This window comes from Dipteris shenzhenensis, chromosome 12, assembly GCF_047967505.1.
Source record: "Dipteris shenzhenensis isolate YYH24624 ecotype China chromosome 12, Dip_SZ_1.0, whole genome shotgun sequence".
Taxonomy (NCBI): Eukaryota; Viridiplantae; Streptophyta; class Polypodiopsida; order Gleicheniales; family Dipteridaceae; genus Dipteris; species Dipteris shenzhenensis.
Genome location: NC_141607.1, coordinates 5,012,332 through 5,039,974, shown reverse-complemented (window position 1 = coordinate 5,039,974; position 27,643 = coordinate 5,012,332). Strand labels below are relative to the sequence as shown.

At 46.0% G+C, this 27,643-nt stretch overlaps 1 protein-coding gene across 3 annotated transcripts; it reads left to right on the top strand.

Annotated features, from left to right (window-relative positions):
* The first annotated feature begins 536 nt into the window (after positions 1-536).
* Positions 537-26,544, top strand: KEG (protein kinase KEG). 3 transcript variants are annotated; one of them, XM_087383121.1, is made up of 16 exons: positions 537-2,065; positions 2,591-2,965; positions 3,181-3,411; positions 3,666-3,788; positions 3,898-4,234; positions 4,346-4,503; positions 4,614-4,771; positions 10,832-10,953; positions 11,956-12,090; positions 22,477-22,601; positions 22,729-22,833; positions 23,035-23,268; positions 23,360-23,693; positions 23,886-24,074; positions 24,336-24,641; positions 24,795-26,544. In XM_087383121.1, exons 1-16 carry the CDS (start codon positions 1,353-1,355, stop codon positions 26,031-26,033), a joined length of 4,884 nt encoding a protein of 1,627 aa, XP_087239247.1. In that variant the 5' UTR covers positions 537-1,352; the 3' UTR covers positions 26,034-26,544. The 3 variants fall into 3 exon arrangements, with proteins under 3 accessions (XP_087239247.1, XP_087239248.1, XP_087239246.1); XM_087383122.1 differs by having other exon boundaries at positions 3,663-3,788; positions 10,835-10,953; XM_087383120.1 differs by having other exon boundaries at positions 3,663-3,788.
* Positions 26,545-27,643: the final 1,099 nt, after the last annotated feature.

Genomic DNA, 27,643 nt, shown 5'->3' with positions numbered 1-27,643 from the left:
GATAGCATGCCCACTTATTTTGATGTCTTGCCATGGATGATGTATGTATGGGAATTTAAACCTTTTTTCACTAAACAACAAAACATCCACCATAGCTATCTCCAAACACCCCTAGCCCTCTCTCTCTCTCTCTCGCTCTTCTTTTTAAGCATACTCCTAGGGCAAGCTAGCCTTAGTCCACTTGCCTTGCAAGTATTTCTCTCTTACTTTTTAAAGCAAACACAAGCGTACTAGGCTAGAGGCACCCAAGTAGTTGTGTGTGTATAAATTCTGCATGGACGAGTCACCACATTGAGCAGGGACATGGAGTTTGCTCCATGCACATTGAGTGAGGAAGAGAGAGAGTGTGAGTGAGTGGGGGGAGAAATTGGTGAAGGGCAAGGAAGGTACTGTCCAATCCGCCATAGCCAGAGCAGGGCCACGTAGCCTGTTGTGCGAGTGCGTGAATGAGAGGAGCAATGGTGTTTCTCTTTTGGCAAAGCATAGTTACGGTGGAGTGTATGCCCAAATCCCCAACAATCAAGAACCATCTGTGACACACTCACACAGACACAGAGAGAGAGAGAGAGAGAGAGAGCTGTGTTGTGTGTGTGCGCGTGCTGCCCTGGCTTGTGTGCATCATCCTCGTCATCATCTTCTTCATCTTCTTCTTCTTTCTTGTTGCTGTTGCTGCTGCTGCTGCTGCTATACTTAACACACACACGCACACACACACAGGGACCCAGACCCTCGTTTCTCCCCTTCCCTTCTCCTGCCCTACTTGCCCATTTCTTTGTTGCTTTCCAACTTCCTCTTCAGTCTCCACCCGTCCCTCTCGGATTCCTCTGCCACCCTGCATCTCCCCCATTCACCCTTTCCTTCTTTATCCTCCTCCTCCTCCTCCTCCTCCTCCAAAATCCTAGCTCCTCTTCGAATGACTGAACGCCTCCCACCTTCTATTCCTGCCCTTCTTCCCCCTCCACAGCTATTCTCCCCTTGCCCTCCGCCCATTTCTACTCCCTGCCCCACTGTCTTCCTTCCAGCCCTCTTCTTTGACCCTGTCCAACTGCCATTCCTCTCGTTCAACGCCGTGCTGTTTCTCTGATGGACTTCTTGCAGAATCCGGCCCTGCCGCGATGCCAACTCTCTGAATTGGACCTTTCCAGGAAATCTACGGAATTCTGCCATCCGTCGGAGCGGTATTCGCTCGGACGGGAACGCTGCCCATGCCAGAGATGCGTGCCATGGCGATCAGCTCGCAACAGTAAATTGTAGCATCGGAACCTCGCGTAGATTTGGCCGTTTATCGTGTACCAGCTTTCTTGCCCCCCCTTCTTCCTGGGATCCGTCGAGTTTCGATTTATTCGAGCAAAATGAAGCTCCCGGCGTGCTCGATTTGTCAGACGACATATACTGAGGAGGACAGGGTGCCAATGATGTTGCAGTGCGGGCATACTTTCTGCAAAGATTGTCTTACTCACATGTTTGCAGTAAGCACAGATCATACACTACTATGTCCTCGATGTAGACAGCCATCAAAGGTTGGCAATAGCGTGGAGACGCTTAGGAAAAACTTTGCAATGTTATCGTTGATCAATCATGCGCCCTCTGACTGCACAGCCGATGACGAATCCGACGAAGATGACGAGCTGACGGACTGCGCTTCGAACTTCTTCTCTGATCGATCGAGAAGTAATACCCCGCAAGCTAGCCCCATGTGGCTTCCCACATGCGGTGGGATTTATCCTGGTCTGGGTTCTCATTCGATACGTCTATTGCACCTCCTGGGAAAGGGACCCCGACCAGGACAAGAATTGTGGTCAGGATTACTTATAGGACCAGGTGGTTGCAAACATAAGGTGGCCATCAAAAGCCTTCAGGTTCCTGATGGCATGGATTTAGATTGGGTTCAAAGCCGGCTTGAAAGCTTGCGCCGTGCTGCCATGTGGTGCCAGAACGTGTGTACTTTTTATGGGGCCTGTGAGCAAGACGGCAAATTATGCATTGTCATGGACAAATATTTTGGCTCTGTACAGGAAAAAATGCAAAAGAACGAAGGGAGGCTTACTTTAGAGCAAGTCTTGAGGTAAGGACTTGTAATCTAGCAAGTTAGTTTAGCATGGTAGGGCTCCTGTCCTGGGTTCTTTCGCATGACGTCATCCCTTTCTCTTTTTTCATGTTACCTTCATTGATTTTTTCAAGACCTGTAAAACTTGCAAAGAATGTTGCGATTGCTATTTTGCTCCGTCAAGCTGATGCTATGTTCTAGCGCAAGCTTGTAAACAGCTTCGTTACGGATTTCTGGTGTTTGTTACAGATGAAATTGTCACGTAGTAGGGTTGATTTTCTTGCCTCTTTTGTTGCTCTTGTTAAGATTCCGATTGGTAAGGGGCATTGCCCCCACCCCCAAAACGAATGTCATGCAGCTCTCTCTCGCGTTCTATGAATGGGATTGATTGCATTTTGTGGTTGGCTAAAGTGTCTTTTGCTTTTCATAACAAATGCTAGCTTCTCTGTAGACTTTATGTTTTTGTGTTAATATTGTTTTACATGTCATGGAAGAGGCTGAGTAAGTTATTCTCCTTGTCTCATGAACAATTTCCCAAACCAGGTATGGTGCTGACATTGCTCGTGGGATGGCTGAGCTTCATGCGGCAGGAGTGGTCTGTATGAATTTAAAGCCAACAAATCTGCTTTTGGATGCAAAGGGACGAGCTGTTGTGTCAGACTATGGTCTACCTGAGATTTTAAAAAAGCCTAATTGTAGGAAAGCTCGCTCCTCTGGAAATGATGATGGGGCATCCCGATTACACTCCTGTGTAGAGTGTACGATGCTGAACCCTCACTATACAGCCCCTGAAGCATGGGAGCCAATGCGGAAGTCAGCTTTAAACCTTTTCTGGGATGATCGTGTTGGAATCTCTCCGGAGTCGGATGTATGGAGTTTCGGCTGTGTCATGGTAGAGATGTGTACTGGAGCCGTGCCGTAAGTTCTTTCCATAGATGCCGTCTCTTTTTATATCATTTCTGGGAAAGGATTGCAAGGTGGGTTTTGGCTGTAATGGGATATATGTGTACAGGAGCTGTGCCATAATTTCATTCCAAAGATGCCCATCTTTTCTGTGATTTCTCAGGGGAAAAGATTGCAAGTGGTTTCTATGGTCTCTCGCATGCTCATTGTGCTTTTTTTTAAAAACTCAGGTGGGCAGGCTCAAGTGCTGATGAAACATATAAAGCTGTAGTGAAAGCTCGGCGTCAGCCACCACAGTATGCTGGGGTTGTAGGGGTGGGGATGCCAAGAGAGTTGTGGAAGATGATTGGGGAGTGCTTGCAGTTCAAGCCATCCAAAAGACCAACTTTTTCAGCAATGCTGTCTGTATTTCTACGCCATTTGCAGGAAATGCCATGGAGTCCTCCTCAAAGCCCTGAAGCGTAAGGATTTTTGTAGGACCTTGTAACTGAGGGTGAAACAGCTTCATTTTGACATGAGTTTCTTTACCTTGTGTGCTATTTCGGAACTTGTGTGTACCACTCAAGGCTGGTTAAGATGAAATGAAGAACTGAGTTGTTTAGAGGGTGGCAAATGTGTATCCTCAATAAGTATACTTGCATCATAAGTATCTTTTTCGACTCTTTCACCCTTTGCAAGCCCTCCTGCATGCTCATGTTTTGTATGGTAACAGCAGCTTTTCTAAGGACTCTGACAGCAGTGGGCTGAAACCTTCACCCTCCTCTGTGCTTGAGTTTATCGAAGACATGCAGACGTCACTGCACCAGTTGGTGTCTGAGGGGGATGCTGAAGGAGTCAGGTGAGGTGCATAAGTTATATTTTGCACTGGCAAAATAGTTGTGACGGGGGTTGTTTTGAAGTTTCTGGTAACTGATTCATATTTATGGTTCTTCCTCCAATGCTTCCAGGAACTTGCTTGCCAGAGCTGCAGTTGGAAAGGCAGGATGCCCCCTTGGCACACTTCTTGATAGCCGTAATGAAGGTGGTCAGACAGCCCTTCACATGGCTGTAATGAGAGGCTATTCAGAGATAGTGGAGGCGATTCTAGAATATCCAGGAGTTGATGTTGAAGCGCTTGACAAAGATGGAGACCCACCCATATTGTTTGCATTGGCATGTGGGACTACTGATTGTGTAAAGGCCCTTATAAAGAAAGGAGCGGATGTTAACGTTCGGCTTAAGGAGGGACTTGGCCCATCCATAGCCCATATGTGTGCCAGCTATGGTGAACCTGAGTGCATGCAGGTTAGAGAATTTTGAAGGTTTTACGTATTGAAGGTTGAGGCTTGGGTTTTTGGGAGGAATGTGTAGTTTTAAGCCTCACTCTTGTGACTTTCTGAACTCCTCAAACGATAGGTACTTCTTTTGGCTGGCGCTGATGTTAATGCTGTGGATAGTGAGGGCAAAACTATTCTGCACAGAGCTATTGAGAGGAAGCATACAGCTTGTGCGATTGTAATATTAGAGAATGGAGGCTGCAGATCGATGGCTGTTCTTGACAGTGATGATATGACGTAAGAGCAAGTTTGTCTGTGCATGGTATTATGTTTTCAATGAGTCGTTTGGTGATGAAATGTATATAATTGTACACATTTGACACGTGGCATTGCGTGTTTTGCTTCAGACCCTTACATCTCTGCATCACCACGAAAAATGTAGCTGTTGTAAGGAAGTGGGTCGAATTGGCTACGCTGGAGGAGCTGAAGGCTGCTTTAGAAATTCCTAGCTGTACAGGAACTGCCCTCTGCATGGCAGCGGCTTTGAAAAAAGCACATGAGTCTGGTAAACGATCTTATTGTTTTGTTCAGATCTGTGCTTTTTTTTTTGGGGAAGTCCTAAATAGGCTTTTTCGTATCCCTTCTAATTGAGGGAAATGCTCCTTTCCGTCTATAAAGCTCCTCCGATTTTTCTTGGGATAAGACGTGTTATATCCTGGACCTCGATGGTCTGAGGTCTTGATGACTATTTTCCTGATGGTAACTATTAAGGTTGTAATGATTGTTTGTCTAAATACTGCAGTAGTGCATTCAAATGCTTATGACATTTATATTAGAGCAAATTAGACTTCTATTCATAGCCAGAGTAAAAGAAATGGAGTACATAGAAGCCACATAACGTAGTACATGGACACCACTTAGGTACTGTAGCAGGAAAATTCTTCCCTCTGTGTGTCTGTGTGTGTGTGAGACCTTTCTTCTTCTTCTTCTTCCATTTCTCCTTCCCTTTCGGTGTTGTAGTTTCTGTCGTTTGGTTGTGTTTACTCAAGAAATTCCGGAATACTTCAAAACCTATGGCAGCTTATGCTTGGGCACAATGAAAAGATAAGTGCTGCTTCACTCTAAGCTTTGTTTCATGTCTCTTCTATACCCTCTTCTTCCTTTTTCCTATTTTCTTTCTCCTCCCCCCCTCCCTCATATTGTTGTTTTTTTCATTTTATAACAAATCTGATTTGCAAGATTGGATATTCTCATCCTATGAATGTATATATCAGGTGGCTCTGCTTAGTTGTTGAATGACATAGCCTAGTTATAGCATTTGAAAAATTCGTGTGTGTGCAAGAACTTTGGTAAAGCTTGCTGTTTCTTTTAACCTTCTGTGACGGTGCAAATGTTCTAAACTTCACAAGCATAAATGCACTTTGAAGGATCCAATTATGAGAGTTGTGGGCCCAGGTAGCAGACATAGGGGCCTTTATACATTCGCTGGCAAAGTGATGAGGAGAGAATATGCATGTTCAACATTAAAAGCTCACCACAGGTCTTTGGTATAACAGACTAGCTCACATTAACCTACCTTAAGAGTGCTCAATATGATGGATGCCTTAGATCTGGTGAAGCAATGCTTTTCTTTTTGTGAGGGTCATGTCGATGGGAAGATGGCATGGGTTGCCTTTTCAAAAGAATGAGCAAAATAGAGCACACGCCTCTCTTAAGCTTGTGTGTGGGCCATGAACCTGCAAACGTTTACTGGAAGAATTGAGTCCTCACTTTCATAGGATACTTTTCCAAGAATGTTTGGGCATTTATTTTAAGGAAAAAAAGCAAATAAGGCATCAAGCAACACTACACTATTTCTATGGCGTGGCAAAGAGGGGGATCATGTATCTTATTGAGAGATGGAAATGCCAAAATCAAAGTAGTATGTACAACTGCTTATGCTCTTAGCAGGATCCTGCAAAAGTAGTGAAGAACTGGACATCCCATAAAGCTTGCACAAAGAGGAGGCCGAATATAATAGTCCCTTTTTAAACTTGCCAGAAGAGTTTAGAAAGAAGCTAGATAGCAAGCCAGACTAATGCATCTTTATTGTGTATGGTGAGTATACAGGAATAATCTTAGGCAGGGATTGTCCTCAAGCGAGAGAGATTCCGTTATGAAATAACAAGCTAAACAATCAATAGGTCAACCTGAACCACATAGGGGAGAGCTAGCAGTCTCACCTCCAGGCTCCTAGTCTTTGGCTTGTATGTTGAGACACCCTTGAGTTTGGAGGTGAAGATCATCCTACAGCCAGGCCAACTTGGCTGTGAGGACCTATGTCCTTATACTGCAGGCAGTCAGTTGGGAGGGCCTTGCGTAGAGGTTATTCTACCATACCGCAGTGCCGGCATTGAGGTTGTGATGCAAAAGGGAGATGTGTTACCCAAGGCAAATCACCAACTCAGGTCTGCATTGTATCCATTGGCCAAGATATCCCAACACATTGCTCCTGGTTAATGTCCTAATTATTAAAAAATGTAGAGAGATGTTGCTTAAGGGAGATCCACCCTGAGATCACAAGACATTTAACGTTGTATTGTGCTATAATTACTTGCAAGAGGATGATCCAGATCTCTCAGATGTATAGCAAAAACAGAAAGATATACATGTATATAAATCTCAAGCCAACCTATGTACCAACACCTCTGGACACAATCTCTGGAGTATGGCACCAAAACAGGTTCTGTTTTGCTGCACAAGGAAACTCATCCTCTGTGCCACACGCCTCTTGTTAGAAATCACCCAACAGAGGGTACGCACAGCGGTAGGCTGATAGGATTGCCCAGGAGCTCACACAGTGTGGTGTGGGGTGTGGAATCACAAACTTCTTAAACTTATGTGCATAGCATAGGTGTGCAGACTTATCAATAGACAATGAACCAGCCAAATAGAGAAACCACCAAAATAATGTATTTCTGTCCAAAGCTATGGACACAATACAAAAGAGAGAGATCCAGAGTCCCACCAATGGTGTGGTTCTCTGATCTTACCACAAGGTCCTTCTCCTATTTGCCGGTTATCTCTCTAGACTCGAGCCCGCGTGCTCCACCTCGAGCGTAAGTAGACTTTCCGTCTAGATCTCAGCTTCTTGCTGCCCTAGAAGACAGCCAAAAATCCAAGCCCTCTGAGCTCAGTCTGCAGCTCTTCTTGTTCTCCACTACCTCCTGAATGTAGGCCTTAGGGAGTGTATGCTGCTGCTCGTGCTGCTCCCAAGTGTGGTGGCTGCTGGATGATGAAATGAGGCCTGGGGCCTCTCCCTTTATAGCCCCCAAGGGCTGCTGAATAGAACCGACCAGTCTGGCCGACCAGACTGGTCTGTAAAATCTGACTAGGTTGGCTGGTCCAACCAGCCCTATAAAAGGGTTTTGCCAGGCCCTTTTTGGGCTGTTGCTTCTGCCATTGTAGGAGTCTCATGCAGGCCTTTTTGCCTGCCCTCTGCCCCTGCCTTTCGCAGCCCTCTGCAGGCTCTCTCTGGCCTGCCATGCTGCGCCATATCCAGGGCCTGCTGTGGGTTGCTTTCCTGCCCACGAACCCCACCACCTGGCTTGCCACACAGGCGCCTATCTTCTGTGAATACCCTGCCATCTGGTGATGCTCCAAATATGCTTCTGCCAGGCCTGATCCAAGCTGAGCAGCCATAGCCGACTTTCCGTCCATAAGCTCCATTTGTTGCAGCCCTCCCATGGCTCCTCCAGGTACCTCTTTTTTCTTCATTCTTTGATTTCTGCCCACATGGCAGACATTACCTTGACCATGTGTCAGTCTCTCAAGACCCAGGTTCACCCCCCCATGCTCTCCTCATATGGGGGCTTACAGATGGGGAGGTGACCTTTCCAACACCTCTGTGCTAGGCTACAGTAGCTGCTCAAGGCTGAGCACTCCTGCAAAGCTCTGCTCCTGAGTTCACTGCTGACAGACCTTTCTGCGCATCTTCTTATGCTCTCCTACAACCTGCAGGTATGCACCTAGGTGTGCTGTGGACTGCTGGGACTACTGCTCCTGTAAGAACTGCTTCAGTGTGATGAACTGTCCCCACAATGGGGCTATTTATAGGGCTGTATGTCCTCAGGACCGGCCGACTTGCCAGGCTGTGGATCCCTACAGACCAGCCATGTCAACCTTCCTCTTGCAGCCTTCATCAAAGTGTTGAGGCGTCTTGCAATAGAAGCACTTCTTTTTTGCTTTCTCTCTTCTTGTTGTTGTGACCATCAGGAGCGTCCCTGTCTTCATTCTTGGCATCCTTCTTTTTCTGTGGCTTCCATTTGCCATCGTTGCTATGAGAGCCTTCTCGCCGTACAACTTTATTTGAGCTTTTTCAGGAAGCAACAATGGACCTAGCTACTCGAAGGTAACATCCCTATGTAGCAGGTTTCCCACGAAATCCTTTAATTTAGATCTAAAGACCCCAACTATGTGCCGAAGTCAAGTGACCAAATTATCGTTCCTATCCATCACCTGATGCACAGTCTCTCTAGCATGCTTCCTTTTCACTTATTTGAAAAATAGAAGCACTAGTCAACCTCCAATTAGATAGAGGCATGACCTTTATTAGTTTGCCAGCAACAAAATTCATAGAGAAACTCCCATTTGTTTTTAGGGATTTTTAAATGTTGTAGGATTGTTTGATGCACCTCTGCTTTTGTTTACTTGGCATGCTTTATGCCTGAGGACATAACGTTTATAAATATTTTAATGAAGTAATAGCCACTAAAACAACAAACTTGGCGGGATAAAGGTATGTTTTAAAGGTATGCTTGGGCACTGATGACGACATGAGTGTTGCTTTGCTTGCTAAGTATGTATCCCTTTTGTTTTTGAAAAAAAATTGTTTCCTCATTTTTCGCTTTCTCTTTTATTTTCTTTGTAGAATTTTTGGACTTTAGAACAACAAAAATTCTAAATTTGTATGATTGGATACATTCTAGTCTCACAAACGTGCTTCACTTGCTCTTGGAGTGGTCTCCTATACACAAGGATATCATCCACAAAGACTACTAGAGATTTCCCCAGTTCTGGGTAAAATAGATTATTACTCATTTGCTGTATTGGAGCATTAGTCCAAAGTGCATGACTAAAGATTCATAATACCCATTGTAGTTTTAGAGGGCATCTTAAGTACATTCAGTTGAATCGATCCTTTGACTCAAGTTTGATGATAATTCAAGATTACATTTATTGCGGTGAAATTCTTTGCCAAATGATTGACAAAATCATTTACCCTTCGAAGGGGATACTTGTTTCTTAATAGTTAATTTGTTAGCATTGCCCTGCAGGCAGTGCTCTTCTCACACTTTTGAAAAAAAGTGTCCCTCCATGGGGCCTCCAGTTATCTAAGCCACGTTTCCCCACTTTCTATTTTGAGTGATGTCTCTCTTTCTTTCCTCCCCCCCCCCCCCCCCCTCTCTCTCTCTCTCTCTCTCTCTCTCTCTCTCTCTCTCTCTCTCTTCCCAAATCAACTCGTCCCTCTAAGGGTGGTGCTCAGGAGTATTTGTACTCGCTTGTTTAAGCCCTTGTAATGAACACATAGTTTAACATGCCCTTTTATTTCTATTTTAGTCAGTATAATTGGTGCTCCCATGCAGGCTTGCATGTTCCTTAGGTTTTGTTTGGAAATATCATAGCCTAGCACAATTTGTAGGTTTGTCTAAGCGTTGAGTGACTACTAGAACTGTCGTGATTCAAAAGGGTTCGGAATAGCTTGTCACAGTGATGTATGCATTTCACCTGCTCGACCATGAGCAAATAAATCTCGGTTGCCGGCCCTTCTTCATAAGCTTGAGGGGTAAAAACTTATAATAGTAGGGCTTGGTGCTATTGCAGAAGATACAGACTAGTCTGGGGACAGAGTTATGGTTGGTCTGGGGACAGAGTTATGGTTGGCCGGTTCTAGGTGAAATAGGTTGCAGATGCAGAGAAAGAAGGAATGAAGGCTTGCATAGGCAAGAGAGAGCTCATGGAAAGCAGAGGGAGGACTGCATGGTTTCTATATAAGGTCCTTCCTGACGCACTTTAGGCACCCACCCTTGGTCTAGTGCACAAGCACGTAGTAGGATTCAGAGATTCACTTGGGAAATTTTGGCTCAATTTTGAGATCGCTAGCTTAAGTTATAATCCCTAGAAGTTTGTCGGCCCTGAAGGTTGGATTCCTTGATGTGGATTGGGACCACTGGGGTTTAGTTCTGTTCAAGATTAATCATCTTTATGATAATGCCACTAACTGTTGGAGATGCTGCACTTGACATTATTTTTCCAGTGCAGTTCTATTTTTCTAAAATTTTAAGAAGGCAATATTTGTGTCAATATCAAGAGAGGATTAATATTAAATGACATGCTGTTTGGACACGTTTCAGAATTCATCCTGTGAAACCTTTGCTGTAGGCAGGAGGCCCAGAGGAGGTCCTGCTTTTCTTTTAGATTTCTCGTGATTTAGGTTGTTTCAGACTGATTTGTGAATTGATTGTAAATTGTAATCATCAAAGCTGCACCTTTCATAACTATTATTTTTTCCCGGTGTTGAAGCTCTGGCATGTAAATTCAGCTGTGGCTGCTAACTTGGTTTTTGTTTGTCATCTTGAAAATGTAGAAGCCAGGGAGCTGGTCAAGCTTTTGTTGTCAGCAGGGGCAGATGGTTGTGCAAAGGATTGCCTGAGAGGATATACTGCGTTACATACTGCAGCTATTGCAAATGATGTTGAGATGATGAAGGTATATCATGATGCCCCTATATGCTTATCTCGCTTTTATTGTCGGTTTCTTGGCAAATTTTAACTTTACTTTCTCAAGATTGTCTCTCCTCTGTGCTGTTGAAAGTCTCTCCTTTTGTGGGAGTATTTGGTTGAGCCCCAAGGCCCTTCCATGGCGCTAGTCCTAAAGTTTCTACCTGTATCTCTTTAGCTCTGGAGTCTGATGATTGGATGGTCTTTTCAAAGTTGCTGGGTTCACATCGAGAACCCTGTCAGTTTGTTCCTGATCTTGCCTTTTCATCTTCCTCGGAATTTTCTGCTCCCAAGTTCAATATTTAATATTGCATGCTTTTTAAAAGCCACTCTTTGCACGGTTTTTGAACTTTTTTCTTTAGGGATTCATCAAGCTCCTAATGTTATTACTTATTTATTTCCTATGTGGTTAATGGCATTCAATTTTCAAATAGTGGGGTATGCTCCTCGATTGAGTTGGTTTGATGTTTGTATGATTGGATTGACGATTGTAAGAGGTGAAGGAGTTCTAGAGCAAACAGTGTAAAGATAAGTGATGTAGCCTATCCCAAGTACTTTGAGTGACATTGTCATTCTCAAAACAAGGTTTTAATAATATCTGTACAGCCCTCCCCGCCCGCCGGGGCAAAATCAGACATCAGCCTTGGGTGTGGATGCCTGCTTTAGTGGCACCACCCTTAACTTTTATTGTATCTTGTTTTTCTTCAGTTTCATGCACCCTTTGGTCATCTGAAGACGTAAATAAACTTTGCTTCTTTCCCTCTCTCTCTATCTACAAATAAACACGCATGCACATATTTATATACACACGTTCATGCACACGTGCAAGCATGTATGCCCGCCTGCCTACCTGCGTGCTGTTTTAGCTTTCAAGTAGCAAGTCTGTTGAGTGATACCATACTGGTGTTGGATACCTGTGCTTTCATAATATGATTTTTAATTCTTGTGGATGATTTCCAGATCTCAGTTTCTGTAGCCTTCGTTATTACAGATAATATTGGATGCGGGAGTTGATGCTGATGCTAGAGATATACGAAATGCCACCCCACTGCATGTGGCACTTGCACGAGGCTCAAATTCTTGTGTGGGCATTCTTTTGAGAAAGGGAGCTGATTGTAACTTACAGGTATACATTTATAACATTTATGGGAATAGGCTCAGTAGATGCTGAATTCTCTTCAATTGGCTGTTTCCAATTCCATTGTGGTCGTTTGTAAGTTTTGGATGAACAGATTTAAGAGAACCAAGTTAAGCATGCTGCTTCCCAAAATTGAAATTGTGAAACCTTGCTGTTGTTTTGTATATCTTGATGGGTCTATTGTGTTGATGGAACAGAAAGAGTGTGACATTGTTGCTTTCCAATATTGAGGTTGTAATGATGGGCGGAACTTGGGTTTGTTTGGTATATATGTGGTGGTCAGTTGTTTTGATGGAACAGAAGAGTTTGACTGCCAGTGTAGAAAGATGCGGAGCCTAGAATTGAGTCAATTGTGGCTGCATGTTTCTGGTTGACAGTTTTTTTAATATATGAGTGTCTGCTAGGCGAAGCTAGATAAGGCTTTGTATACATGGCAATGACAGGCATATCATGAGAAGATGTGTCACAGAACCATAATTAGGGGAAATGGAAACGGGAAACGTAACCATTTCGGGGTTTCTGGGAGGGCTGAAACGGGGAAACGCGACGTCATCAAGGGGGTTTTAGATGGAAGGTGGGCTGAAGCTGCCTGCAGGAGAGAAAGGACTCCCAGGGATTGGATTGGGCTAGAAAACCCTCAAAATCCAAGAGTGTGAGGTCGAACGGGTGGAGGGAGTGAAAGATTTCAAGTGGAGGCTAAAACGAAAACGTAGACACAGAAAAAACTGCCCGGCGGAAATCACAAAATAGAGGGAGGGGATTGTTACTTGAAACAACCCGTTTCAGGCTTCCGAAACGCGTTTCAGCGAGCCGTTTCAGGGGTCTTACACAATGCACAGAACCAGGTGCTTGAACAGAGCATGGGATTTTGATCAAGAGAGTATGCACTATTTTGTATGCTGGACTGCATGGCTGGAAAGCTGACCCTGAATGAACGCAGCAAGGCAGGGCTGCATGTAATGAGTGTGAAAGGGGGGAAGGGAAGGAAGCACGTGCTGTCAGCCCTGCCAGCCCTTAAGCCAGGCTGACCAAGCTGACCTGTGTTTTGAGTTAGTAGCTCACCTGGCTGACGAACCTAGTTGATTAGTTGGCTGACCAGTGAGGAAAACCTGATTGGACGTGTTGCTGAGCCTGGCTGCCCCTAAGAACGCCTCTGGACAAGGATGGTCCATGCTTACTTTAAGAAACCCTTCTCCCTCTCCCTGTATAACACAGCTGTTTTCTAGAGGCTACTGCTGTGGGTGAGTCCATGCTATGCCAAACGGGCCACCAATGGAAGAAAGGATATTGTCTTGATGTCATCTAGAGTGAAATCGTGGTACCAGGGAGAGTATGGAAGTTTGCGAGCAGGAGGAAGGGCCTGGGAAGAGCAGAAATGAGTAGAAGAGACGGAGAAATGGCATGCAGAAGGAAGAGGAGGGAGGAGGAAGGGTTGGCAAGGAGAAGCTAGGACAAGAAGGGCTGACGTGAGGGAAGGTAGTGCAGGGAAGAGCAGGTCAGGTTGCAAGCAGCAGGGAGATCGTGTTTAGTCCTTATGTACCTGTCTTTACTTTCTGCTTGTCACAAAGAGTGTAGAGTCTGGCCTCCTGTGGCTTTCTCCCCAGGTTTTAGTCTCTTCTACAAGAGTTGAGACCTAGTCCAGTTCAGGGTGATTGTGCATCAGGTACATGGCGGAGTTGGTGTTTGTGTATCTGCCGTCGCTTCTTTGAAGCTCTTGCAGACCTTTCCCAGTATATTTGTGTAGATATGCATCCAATAGGGTGAGACTCGGAGCCTTGATAGCTAGATAGATAGATAGAAAGATAGATAGATAGACAGATATGGTAGGATAGATAGATAGGACTTTGATCTTAGATTTGACATTCTCTTTAAACAAGCCATTTGCCATTAGCTAGATAGATAGATACGTAGGCCATCATTTACATCAGTTTAAGATTGAGAGTCTTTGAGCTTAGATTTGAATTAAGCAGGCCATTTGCCATCTTTCTTGGCTTCCCTTACTTTATCATGTTTCTTGGGTTTTGGTTTGAGCTTGTTTGGAGCTCTCCTAATATCCCAAATCTCAGTGTCCTTTGGGTTGTGAGTTTTTTGCAGGATCTCTATCTTTGCGGCCTGTTTATGCAACTCATTTGAGCATGCAACCCATTTTGATACACCTTGCATATATCGTCATAATTCCATTCAACATTTGGTATGTTGTCTATGAGGCTATTGAACTCCTTTTCGGTGTCCCCCTCTTCATTATACCATCCATTCGGAGTCTTCCAAGTCTTATAAATATAGCATTTGGATCTTGCTTTAGGTTCCATAATCTCCTCATGAAGATCTGCTTTGTTGATTTGAACGTCCACAGGAGTTGGTAAAAGGAAAGGTAAGCAGCTATCTAAGATAGCAGCTCGAGTGACATCAGAAATGCAATGGACTGGTTGCTATGTTCCAAGAGCAGTGCCAAAAAATGGATAGTTGTACGAGTTAGCCCTAAACAAGCTAGGACAGTCATCTAATCATGAGGCATTAGCAGCCATTGGATAGACAAATGGCAGCCTATGCATGGCTTATAGTATATCTGTATATGAAATAAAGGATGTGGCATTCAACAAGTGCATCTATAGGCCCACGTCACAGATCCAAATGACATAGCTGAAACTCCTTAAGCTATCCTACCTATCCAAACAAAGAATCTCTCTCTCTCTCGTTTGCATCGCTGGCATCCAAACCCATTGCCCGTTCTTTTGCTCTAGGCAAAATCCCACGACACTTGAACTATATACGATTCAAGGTCTCTCTCCCTCTCCTCCCTGACCCTTGCTGCTCCTCTCCCTCTCCTCAGCCGTACGACCATACGGCCCTCCCTAGCGCTCCCCTCTCCCTCCCGTACCTCCTCTCAGCCTTGCCGCCCTCTCCTCTCAGCCTCGCTCCCTCTCCTCTCAGCCCCGCTTCCTTACCTCTCAGCCCTGCTGCCCTCCCCTTTGCCGGACGGCTGTACGGCCCCTCTCTACCTACCCCCTCGCTCAGCCCCCCCGCTCACCCCCTCGCACCCCTCCTCTCACCCCTCCACTCAGCCCTTGCAGCCCCTCGCTCAACCCCCCGCTCAGCCCCTCGCTCACCCCTCCCGCAACCTCCTCCCGCTACCTCTGCTACCCCCCCGCTACCCCCTCCTACTACCTCTGCTACCCCCTCCCGCTAACTCTGCTACCCCCTCCGCTACCCGCCGCTAACCCCCTCTGCTACCCTTGCTACCCCCCCCCCGCTACCCCCGCGCTACCCCCTCCGCTACCCTGCGCTTCCCCTCTCTACCCCCTTGCTACCCCCTCCGCTAACCACCTCCGCTACCCTCGCTACCCCCCCGCTCCTCGTTTTTTTTTTTTTTTGGGGCCCAAAAAAAAACCCCCCCGCTCTCAACTCCGACTTTAAAAAAAAAAGAAAAAAAAAGAGAAGCAGCTTCGACCTCCTGCACTCCCTTCTTTGCCCATTGTTGTTTCCCCCATAATGAAGGGAAGAGGGGGATGAGGACAGGAGACTAGGCGGGAGACCCTTCGATCCAAATCTGCATACACGTGGAGATGGGGAAGGGGAATGGTGACAAGGCGAAAACACAAAAGCAACTCAGTCTAGAGGACTTTAACAAATGCAGCAACCGGAGCGGTTTGACAGTGGACAGCATTGCGGCCCAGAAGAAAGGGGCCCACCCAAAGCCCATGTTGCTCACCACATCCTCGACCTCTATGGTTACCACCACTATTTCACCACCATCATCCGCCTCATCATCTACGCCACCTCTCTCCTCCCCCTCTCCTGCATCATCATCACGAGTCTCCTCTCCAGTAGCCTCACCACTGGCCCCACTAGCCACGGCTCCACAATACTTTTCCCTCGTATCACCTCCACCTCTCAGTCAGCCACCCTTCATCACCTCGTCCGGCCTCGCTACTCCTACATATCACTCTCCCGCCCAGATCATGCTGCCCCCACCCTCATTACAACCTTAGCAGCCCACCTTCATTCCAACTCCTCTTGAGATCCAGTTCCCACTTGGACTAGGACATCTTTGGCCCCCGCCAGATGCTTGGGACTCCCTTTTGGCTGAGATACACAGCATCCGGGCCCGTCAGGCAGAGCAGGCCCACATTATACAGGAGCAGGGCACCCTTTTATAGGGACTCAGACACGACATCACATAGCTTCGAGAGGAGCTCGGGACCCTTAGAGCAGCGCCTAGAGGGATCCCAATCACAGAGATGGAGGCACAGATAGCCACGATACAGTCGGCTATAGCAAAGACGACTAGATGAGTGGACGTGGTGAAACGGGAGCCCGCAAAGGCAACCGTTTCAGTCGCCATACAGGAGTAGCATCAGAGGGCTTCGAAGGCCCTCAACATCCGGGTACGATGGATCACGCGAGACAGCACCAGCACCACTACGATGTCCATGGAGGAGGCGATCACCTTTGTGACCACCACCATGGGAGTCCCCGACCATGGCATAGAGGGAGCATTGCGTGTTGGGAGAGATCCCAACCGAGAGCAGCCCCTAGTCATTCGCTTCAGAGATTCACATGCTCGACTAGCGACACTCCGACGTCAAGCCTCTCTATGAGAGCATCCCACCCTGTCGAGGATTTGACACCACTACAGATTGAGGAGGGACGAGTTCTTCTGCATCAGCGAGATATTGCCCGCAAGGAGGGGAAATGGGCTGTGGCCCGAGATGGTAGGTTGCTGACCAACACCGGGCTTCCACCCGTACCTCCTAGGGGGACGGGGCCTATGAGACTCAAGTTTTCGAGACCCTAGATTGCACCATTTGGAACTGTAATGGTACCTTATGGTCAGACCCAGGGAACTTCTCAGAGTCTTATACAAGTCTTTTACACAGAGACACACCAGAGCCCAAAGCGTCCACTACCGATAGTCAGTGGCTACACATGGGAGTCAGCCTTCAGGGATGAGACGAGGGATATAGGAGGAGTCGTAGGATCAAGCGGGGTCGCAGTATTGTACAGGTCTTCCCTCATTGGAGCCATCTCCATTGAGAGGAAGGACGCACACTCCCGATTCATGTGGATCCGGATCCGACACACAGACACCCGTGACCTTTTCATAGCAATATGCTACTTCCCACCAGACATATCCCACTTCGCCAGAGTGGCACGAGAGGAGGGTGAGACATCACCATATGCACCCTTACATCAAGATATCCTAGACCTTTCAGCTCGTGGGGAAGTTCTCCTTATTGGGGACTTCAACGCCAGGACGAGCACGCGCGAGGCACCACTCTTGGACTTTCGAGACGACTCTCTCATGCTACCAGACATGGACCTAGATGGAGCAGGTATGACTAGGACCTCATCGGACCGATATGGGCATGTTACACCATATGGACACACGCTCCTTGATCTGGGCAGGATGCATGATCTCATCATCTACAACGGGCTGGACCTATGGCCCTCCTCGGGTGGTTTTACTTGCTTTCCACCGGGGGGGGAGGGGGGGCACTAGTGTAGTAGATTACATCATGGGATCCCCTACCTTCACTTCATGTATCACCGACTTCACTGTAGCACCACTCCCTCCAAGAGCTGATCACACATACCTATTCTTCACTATTGTCCTCACACACCCCACATAGGAAGCACGACACCTACCACGACATACACTTTGATCACAGCCTCTCACCGGCCTACTCTGGACGCCTAAACAGACTCCTAACCTACATCGATCACATACCACTCATAGAGGACCGTGCTGCCTTGATTAGTCGCACACTCCACGAGGCTGTCCTCCAAATCTTTCCCCACATCACACGGTCCACTAGACCACCACCTCTTGGTTCTGTACCCTGCAACAATTGGTACGATGCGGAGTGTAAGGCTTATCGCCGACAGCTCCGATTTGAAACCAGATGTCACCTCCCGAACACACCAAACATGGTACGCAAGTATCGACGTCTCGTACGTCGGAAGAAGCAGGCATTTCTTCGTCAAAATGAGGAGTTACTGCACATCTTGTACAGCAGTAACTCTAAGGATTTTTGGCGGAGATTCCTTGAGCGTAGGTTCCCATCACCCCTCATCGACACGAGAGTCTGGCACACGTATGCACACCATCTTTATGATGTCCCACACCAGCCCACTCCAGATCTCATACACACACCTCGCCCCACCACTTGCACGATCACCAGAGGGGGAGTCAAGGACGCGACATTAAAACTGCATAATGGTTGAGCGAAGGATCACGAGGGGCTATGCAGTGAGTTTATCGCATATGGGATCGACATGTTAGCCTCGATCCTAGCAAAGCTATTCAATGACGCTGTTTGCCTTGGCTCCCCCGCACCTGGACACTCAACACCATCACCCCCATCCACAAGGCAGGGGATCCCATGGACCCGAGTAACTACAGGACTATCATGATTGGACACAAGATCTATGCAGCTGTATTGGATGCATCGGTCAGCCTGTTCGCAGAGATGAGAGGGCTCAGAGTAGACGGTCAAGCTGGTCTCAGGCGAGACCATGGGACTATGGATCACATACTTACACTCAGGAGTGTCATTGAGGAGGCCAGATCACGGAAGGAGAGGGTATATTGTTGCTTTGTGGATTTTCGCAAAGCCTTTGACACAATATCTCGAGCTCGTCTCATCACACGCCTACAGACACTGGGATTTGATCAAGAGATCATTTGGGCAGTCATGGCACTGTATGAGAGTCTCAGGCCGAGTTCGGACAGGCGTAGGTTGGACAGATGAGATCCTGAGTACCATAGGGGTCAAACAGGGTTGTCCCTTATCACCGACCCTGTTTGGCCTCTACATCGATGAGCTTGAGACTTTCATGGGGGCGTTCGGAGGGACCGGTTGCTCACTTGCCGGGATCATCATCAGGATTCTTCTTTATGCAGAGGACATGGCACTCTTGTCGTCCACACCCGAGGGGCTCCAGTGACAGCTGGATGCACTGCAGGCTTTTGGTTTATCCCATGATTTGGAGGTCAACCTTGGCAAGACTAAGGTCATGATCTTTAACACCTCTCGAGCAAACATGCAACGGAAGCAGGTTACTTTTACTTTCGGTGGGTCACCAATTGAGATCGTATCCTCATACACTTAAGGGTCATCTTCTTCGGCTCGATCTTCACGATGAGACCAGCGATGCAGGGCAGACTGAGAAGGGGATATGCCTCACTGGCTCGGCTAGAGAGACAATGCTTTCACTCCCACTTCCAGGACTCTCGGACCAAGGCTCTTCTCTTCGACTCCTTTATCTGACTAGCTGGTATGTATGGCAGCCCTTGTTGGGGGCTTGACATGTTAGAGATAGAGTGGACACGGATGGAGCGCCTGCAGATCCTCATGCTCTCACGGATGATCCGGGGGAAACCGTCTGTACCACATCACATCATTCAGGCCGAGTTTGGTGCTTCTCCACTCCAGCTAGATGCAACCTTTCAGACCATCACATATCTACATCGGGTTAGATCATATGGGGACTGCACATCAAGGAGACAGAGGTTGCCATGGTTGGCTCTCGATTCCTCCATGAGGTTGCCAGCAGAGAGAGATGAGCGATGACGGACTCACAGATGGTTTGTGAGACTAGGGTTCCACATCGATAGGATACCTCCTTTTCAGTACAGTTTAGATGCCCCTTACTCCCATCCACCATCCCGATTGGGCCACACACCAACCAGGTCATTCGAGAGGATCTCCTACAGCTATACACCTTAGGACTTGGTTGGAGCCGAGGGAGCTGCAGTGAAGCTGAGTTTCTACAGAGATTACTATCTTCATATTTCGGAGGAGGCATTCATCACACCACCGGGGTACACTGAGCTTCATATGCCTCACTCACTACGGATTTCCATCGGACAGTTTCAGGTATCATCACATCGCCTCCGCATAGAGAGCGGCAGAGCAGAGGGGATTCCTAGGGAGCATCGCTTATGCATATTGTGCAACTGTCAGGAGGTTGAGTCGGAGGAGCATTTTATTTTCAGGTGCCCAGTGTACTACGAGATCCGAGGTCGCTACCACTGCCTCTTCAGAGATGGCTCCGGGCTCCTTTCCAGATTCTTCACCTACCCAGATCAGAGATGCCTCGTGGCCTTCATTCACGAGTGGGTCCGACACAGAGAGTACTTACTCAGGCGACGAGGCTTGGCCACATCATTAGACACCTCTCAGAGTAGGATCACAGAGGTCTTTCCATCGAGTGACATTGATCGTCCAGTCTCTAGCCGCAGATGTGACAGAGACCTCGACCCGACGACCATAGCATGACACACGAGACATCAAGGGGGGACACAGATCACTCTGGGGGACCTCCCGTCATTGTTTAGACCTGGGATACATCCCATGGGAGGCATGGTGGCTTTGGTCTTGTGTCGAGCCTTGTCCAGGAGATCGAGACGCACGGCACACCTTGACGGGCGCCAGCGTCCCATCACCGGCTATGCACTAGCTAGGGCGACATGACATACGGAGGATTCCGCTTTGCTCCAGTCCTTTTCTTTTCTTTTCATTGTTACATCCAGATGTATTTGATTATGCATGATTAGACTTAGGGTTCAGCACGGGTGATGATGCTCGTTTCAGTAGCTCCACCCTTACTGTGATTTGTCTCAAGTTTTCTTTCAGTCTCATAGACCCATCGGACTTCCGAAGACTCTAATAAAATTTCTTCTCTTTCTCAACCCCTTAGATTGAGTGGGCCTTAAAGGACATAACTATTGTGGCTCCTATTGAGATACAACCTAAAGTGGTTCTCAATCAAGAATCAAGATTCTTATTTAAACACAGACTGAGAACCAAGATTCTTATGCAAAATACATAAGCTGAGAGGTACCACGGTATGGATCTCAGAGGAGCTCACCCCAATTTAGCTCAAGGTGAAATCCACAGAACTGAACAAAGTGAAGGACGCTCGCAAAGAAGGAAAATGTGCTGTCTACAGAGATGGAAAAGCACTTATCAAAGACTTTCAATCCAAGCCCAAGGACTCCAGTGGTATATGCACTTCCAAGAGACTCTCAGTATATAACTGATGTTGGAGTTTATCCTTTTTGGTGTGTGTGCTTTGTCTCATAGTCCCATGAGGGCTTCTGAAGACATTAATCTCTGTGTGTGTGTGCGCGCATGCGTGTGTGCATGTGTGTGTGTCTGTGTGCCAGTCAGTCAGACCGACCTCTGCTAAGACCCATCTGCTCAAGCCTCAAGCGTCACCCATACAGGCTAGTCATTGCTCAACCTATGTGTGATCCCACTGCTCATCAGACCCATCTGTTCAGGTTAACACTCAAGCCTGTTGTCAATCAAGCTCGTCTGCCCAACCATCATCACTTAAACCACTGCTCAATCTAGTTCTGCCCAGGCTTGTCATCCATCAAGCCTTCAATCTAGTAATATAGCAGGCAAAGGAGAAGAGAGAGGGTCCTCTCCCTTGACTAAGCCTAAGCTGGGCTGAGCCCCTACCCAACTCAGGGGTTAGTTTCCAGCAAATGGGTAACCTGAGCAGAGCATATCAGAGACAATAGAGGTTCTACAAGTGAATGTTCATACTCATTCATGCTCCTACACCAGTCCATTTGAAAAAAAATACAAGAGACTATGTGGCAGGCATAGGAGCATTTCAGCACCACAAGTGCAGATCTTTCAGTTGCAACAGGAGATTAAAGAGCTCAAGCTTTGATTTGCAGCTATGGGAAGCGCTGCTAAGCAAGACGTCGTATAAAGGATACTAGAAGAATGTAATAAATATAATCCTGCACCAGCTTTCAAGAAATAAACAACAATTGGACAGAATAAATAAAGAAGAGACGACAATGAAAGTCCTCCTATGCCCATGCCCATGACCCCCCAAACACTCCTCCCCCTCCCCCCGCCCCCCCTCCAATTCTTACACATCACACATGCACAAAGAGTGTGATTGTATCCTCTGTGTGTAGTGTGCGCTATTGAGTAGGTTGAAGTTTCGTATTTAATCATGAATGTAGGCACACCTATTATAACTACATATGTAGAAAGCAATGATGAATTACCACTGAAAATAGATCACTTTCTTTGAAGTGAGTACAGCCCCAAAATGAGATGTTTGTGTGAACACTAGTATGAAATTCAGTTTAAAGCAATGAGGGTCAGTGTATGCATACGTCGGAATAAGAAACGTGCATACTATAAATGTACCTTGATTTGCCATTTGCCTTATTCAAGCAATGCACAAGCACAACTGCAGATAAAATTGCATGGGAGTTACGGTTTCATGAATAAGCAACTGCTTTTTACCGTTTTTTGCTTTGTCAACTTGAGAATATGTTCTAGGTTTTCAGCAGTTTTGGACTCAAACAGATGATATTTAATCTCTTACATTCTTTAGGATGATGAGGGCTGCAACGCTTTCCATATAGCTTCCAGCTTGGCGAAGGTGGTAAGGGAAAATCTGGACTGGATAACCACTATGTTAGGGCAGGCAGGTGCTAATACAGAAGCAAGGACACACAGGCAAGAATGAACAAATTTTATAGTGTAGATTCTACCCATTAGCACTAATGAAGGTGGTGCAGTTGATGTTTGTGAGTCTATCAATTCCATTTTGGCTGCTCATTCCTTATCTTTACCTTATCCACAGTGGAAAGACATTGAAGGATTTTTTGGAAATGCTACCTCGGGAGTGGATATCAGAAGATTTATTGGAAGCGCTGGCTAATCGAGGGATTCAATTGACTCCGATTATGTATGTACTATTGCAGACATTGGTTTAGTTTAATAAGATGAAAATATAAACACATCTTGTCATGATTATGGACATATTGGGACGTTTGATATGTTCTTTCACAGTTTAACATCCCAGTGTTAATCATAAAAAATATTAGCAAATGTTAGTGTCGTTATTTTCTCTATTTTTACCTGTATTCAGATTGAGTTAGTTTTGCAGGTATGAACCTGGTGACTGGGTTAAATTCAGGAGGACCGTCAAGGTTCCTAAGTATAGCTGGCAAGGAGCAAATCCTAAGAGTGTGGGATTTGTGCAAAATGTTCCTGATAAAGACCACCTAATTGTGTCCTTTTGCTCAGGAGAGGCCCGGGTTGTGACAGAAGAGGTGATCAAAGTCATTCCTCTTGATAGAGGGCAGCATGTACGATTGAAGGCTGATATCAAAGAGCCAAAGTGAGATTCTAAATCAATGGTTTTTGTAGTCCTAGGAAGATGGGTATAGTTGGTTTTTTCGTTACTGGCTTAACGAATATTGACTTTGCAGGTATGGTTGGCGTGGACAGTGTAGAGAGAGTATTGGGACGGTCTTATGTGTAGATGATGATGGGCTTCTGCGGGTAGGTTTTCCTGGGGCATCACGGGGATGGAAAGCTGATCCTGCTGAAATGGAGCGAGTGGAGGAATTCCAAGTTGGGGACTGGGTTAGATTTCGGCCATCACTGACGACGGCAAAGCATGGGCTTGGCTCTGTTACACCTGGCAGTATTGGAGTTGTGTACAGCATAAGGCCAGACAACAGCTTGCTTCTGGATATGAACCACATTCAAGGCCCATGGCAATGTGAACCTGAGGAAGTTGAGCGAGTAGAGCCTTTTAAGGTTTGTGCTGGATTTCAGTTTGATTTCTACTTTGCTCCTAACGATAAATAAACAAATTCTTCAAAATATACTGGACCTGTTTAACTACTAACTGTGCTAAGCTGAGCAGTTTCTTTTATAACTATCTGGAGTCTAAAGGTTTTGCAAACTAGATTTATTCTCACTAAGCATACATCTTTTTGAATGGCTTAGGTTGGAGACCGTGTGTGTGTTAAAAGATCAGTTGCAGAGCCAAGGTATGCTTGGGGTGGAGAGACACATCATAGTGTGGGAACAGTCAGTGAGGTCAGCAGCAACGGATTACTTATGATTGATATTTTATGTGGTCACAAGTCTTGGAAAGCTGACCCAGCTGACATTGAAAAAGTGGAGGATTTCAAGGTCTTTCCCTTAATTCCTCTAGCTTCTCCAAATCTTAGCAATTACCTTGACTATAATCTATATCATGTTTTTATTGGCTTGTATAAGCTGGTACATACGTATGTTGTAATGTATTGAAGTTAATTGCTTTCTAAGACAGATTGATGAAACTGTGTGATGTGAGTGCCCGAAGTATTTGTTCGTATACAGTTTCCATGGAATCCAATTACTTAGATTCTTGCAGTATTCCTTCTGGTACTAAAGCAACATTTGTGTGTATAGGTTGGTGATTGGGTGCGTGTTAAGGCATCTGTGTCTTCTCCGAAGTATGGATGGGAAGATGTCACAAGGAATAGTGTTGGTGTGGTTCACAGTTTGGAGGAGGATGGTGACATGGGAGTGGGACTTTGTTTTCGAAGCAGACTATTCTCTTGCTCTCTGACAGATATGGAAAAAGTAATTCCTTTTGAAGTGGGCCAGGAAATTCATATCAAAGCGTCTATTCTAGAACCTCGCTTAGGCTGGTGTGGAGAGACATCAGCTACGACTGGGAAGATTTCAAGGATAAATATGGATGGTACTCTCAATGTACGTGTGTACTTTAGTCACTGGAAGTATCAATAAATAAAGGCAGAATAAACAATAGTAGAGGCTCAGCAGTGATGTGCAGGTCATAATGTGTGCTGTTGTGTATGGCAGCCTGTGTCTGATTTATGTTTTTGGGTTGTTTTAATGTTGCAGGTAAGAGTTGCTGGCAAATCAATCTTATGGAAAGTTGCTCCTGGGGATGCTGAGCGTCTTTCGGGTTTTGAAGTAGGTGATTGGGTACGTCTAAAACCGCACATAGGAATAAAACCCAGTTATGATTGGCATGGTACAGGAAAAGACAGCTTTGCAGTTGTTCACAGTGTTTCAGAGACAGGTTACCTGGAGCTTGCAAGCTGCTTCAGAAAAGGACGATGGATGACGCACTATACGGAAGTAGAGAAGGTAGTGAGTTTCAAAGTCGGTCAACATGTACGCTTTCGACCTGGTCTGAAAGAACCACGCTGGGGTTGGAGAGGTTGCACTTCTGCAGCAAAGGGTGTTATTATTGGGGTCCATGCGGATGGGGAAGTCAGAGTGGCATTTCCAGGGCTGGCTGCTCCATGGAGAGGGGATCCTGCTGATTTACTTAAAGAAGAAATGTTTGAAGTAGGAGATTGGGTGAAGGTGAAGGAAGATTTGGTAGAGCCGAAACATGGCTGGAAGTCTTTAAGGCCAGGAAGTATTGGAGTCGTACAGGGATTAGCATATGAGACTGATGTTGAAGAAAGAGCAGTCCTTGTTGGCTTCTGCGGAGAGCAAGAACGGTGGCTTGGACTACCTGATGAGCTTGAGAGAGTGGAACCCTTCAGAATAGGTGAACAAGTGTGTGTAAAAGATGGTGTGAAGCAGCCACGGTTTGGCTGGTGTGGGAATAGTCATGAGAGTGTTGGAACTATTATTTCCATAGATGCTGATGGGAGGCTCAGGACTTACGCATGTGCGGGATCTCAAAGGCACTGGATACTTGATCCCGCTGATGTGGAAATTGTGGAGGAGAAACCCACCTGCATTGGAGACTGGGTCAGGGTAAAGTGCACAGTCTCAACCCCTGCCCATCAGTGGGGGGAGGTGACACACAAAAGTATTGGTGTTGTGCATAAAATTGATGATAATGGAGACCTGTGGGTTGCTTTTTGCTTCCTTGAGAAATTGTGGGTTTGCAAGCCTGCAGAAATGGAGAGAGTGAAAGCCTTCAAGATTGGTGACAGAGTAAGGGTGAAGCGATCTGTACATGCGCCTAGATGGGGATGGGACATTGTAACACATACAAGTAGGGGACTTATCACTGGAATCGATGCTAATGGAAAATTAAGGATACAATTTGCATGGCAAGAGGGGAGAAGGTGGATGGGAGATCCTGCAGACGTAGAACTTGATCCAGATGCAATCTAATGAGTATTTGTCTGTTTTCCTAACTAGAGGAAGGATTGGGTATCTGGTAGGCCTGTGATTCTTCTGCTTCTTCAGTTTAGGTTTGAGAGAGGAATCACATTCCTACCAGGTCCTTCATCTACTTAAGAAAGCAGAAAAGGATGTCGATTGCAGAAAGTGTTACCTTATGTTATATTACCGTCCCCCAGGCAGGCAGTTTCACCCACTTTGTGGATTTGCTAACACATTTTGTCTCATGTATAAAGTGCCCTTCATATCATATAATATTCCATAGAGTTTTTAGAAAGAGGCTAACTACTGTTGTACTGAGGTGAGTGCTTCCATATTTGCTAGCTTATGATTGAGTCAATCATCTGCGTAGGTCAGGGAAAGCACCCCCTGAGACTAGGGCTTACTTCCATATGTTCGACACAGTTCTTTGCAATTTAATTCTTTTTATTATTTTCAAAAGCCTGTCGTTTGTTACGAGGTGCAGACGAGTTTACGTTGGTGTCCTGTAATTATTTTCTTTGTTATACAAGGTGGGTTGTAATTGGGTATGTTTGAGTATGAACATCCTTATTTTGATTTGTTCCAAGTAATCATTATAATCCTTACAAGAGTGATGTACAGACCGCTTATTTTTCTGGTGGCTGTGCTATTTTGTTTGGTGTAACCCATGAGAATGGAAACACGAGTGCAGCACTTGCAAGGCTAGTTTTCCCACTTTATGATTTTGAGGTTTGCAGGACCAATGAAGAGATCACAAATATACATGAAACAAGTGCGTACAAGTACTCCTGAGCACTGCCTTAAGTTCTGCCAGATGCAAGCGATTGTCAAGATGAATGGATGATGCAACCGCTTGCAAATGCAAAGAAATTTTCAAACTCTGTGTGTGTGTGTGTGAGAGAGAGAGAGAGAGAGAGAGAGAGAGAGAGAGAGAGAGAACCAAAATAGAAGGGGGCCACTTGGCAACAAACTGTGTGGGACACTTTTTAACAAAACTGTATGTAAAGCGCTGCCTGGAAGGAAGTGCTAACAAAGCCACCTGGTACTGCAGAGTAGAGAACCTGGTTAAGTATTTATGGGTTAACTATAATGCATGTGCTAGATGTCCATGAATGAAGGCAGAGATTGAAATTGATCTTCTGGAGTGACAACCTGAATAGTCGAATTAAGAGCTCACTTATGACTGTAGGCATTGATGAACTTGAATTGTTATTGGTTCAATTTAAGGGCGCTGGAGGCTAATGTCCGTTCAATTTTTAAGCTGGGTTGTGGGCATGCGCTCTTGACAAAAAGAAAGAACTGGTAAATGTTTATATGCCTTTCAAAAAATGTTTTTGAGTGAACCTTTGTAGGGATTTACTTGAGGATGCTCTCCTGTGAAGTGTACTGTTCGAACGCCAGCAGTTGGTAGACAGCAACTGGCCACTGACCACTTCCAATATGTGTACATTTTATCTGTATAAAGTTTCACCTCGCAATGTATTCCAAACAACGGTACACACATGATCATTCACTCACATTTAAGACTGGAGACTTGTATTTCATATTGAAAACTGGAGGATTTTATATGGATGTAAAAATGGCTATAGCGTAGTGATGAGTTGGGGGTGTAAGTTAGC

Coding starts and splice junctions, on each gene's coding strand:
- KEG (XM_087383120.1), top strand. CDS start 1,353: ATGAAGCTCCCGGCGTGCTCGATTTGTCAGACGACATATACTGAGGAG. Junction 12,091..22,476: donor GAGCTGATTGTAACTTACAG/GTATACATTTAT, acceptor TACATTCTTTAG/GATGATGAGGGCTGCAACGC. Junction 23,694..23,885: donor AGCGAGTAGAGCCTTTTAAG/GTTTGTGCTGGA, acceptor TGAATGGCTTAG/GTTGGAGACCGTGTGTGTGT.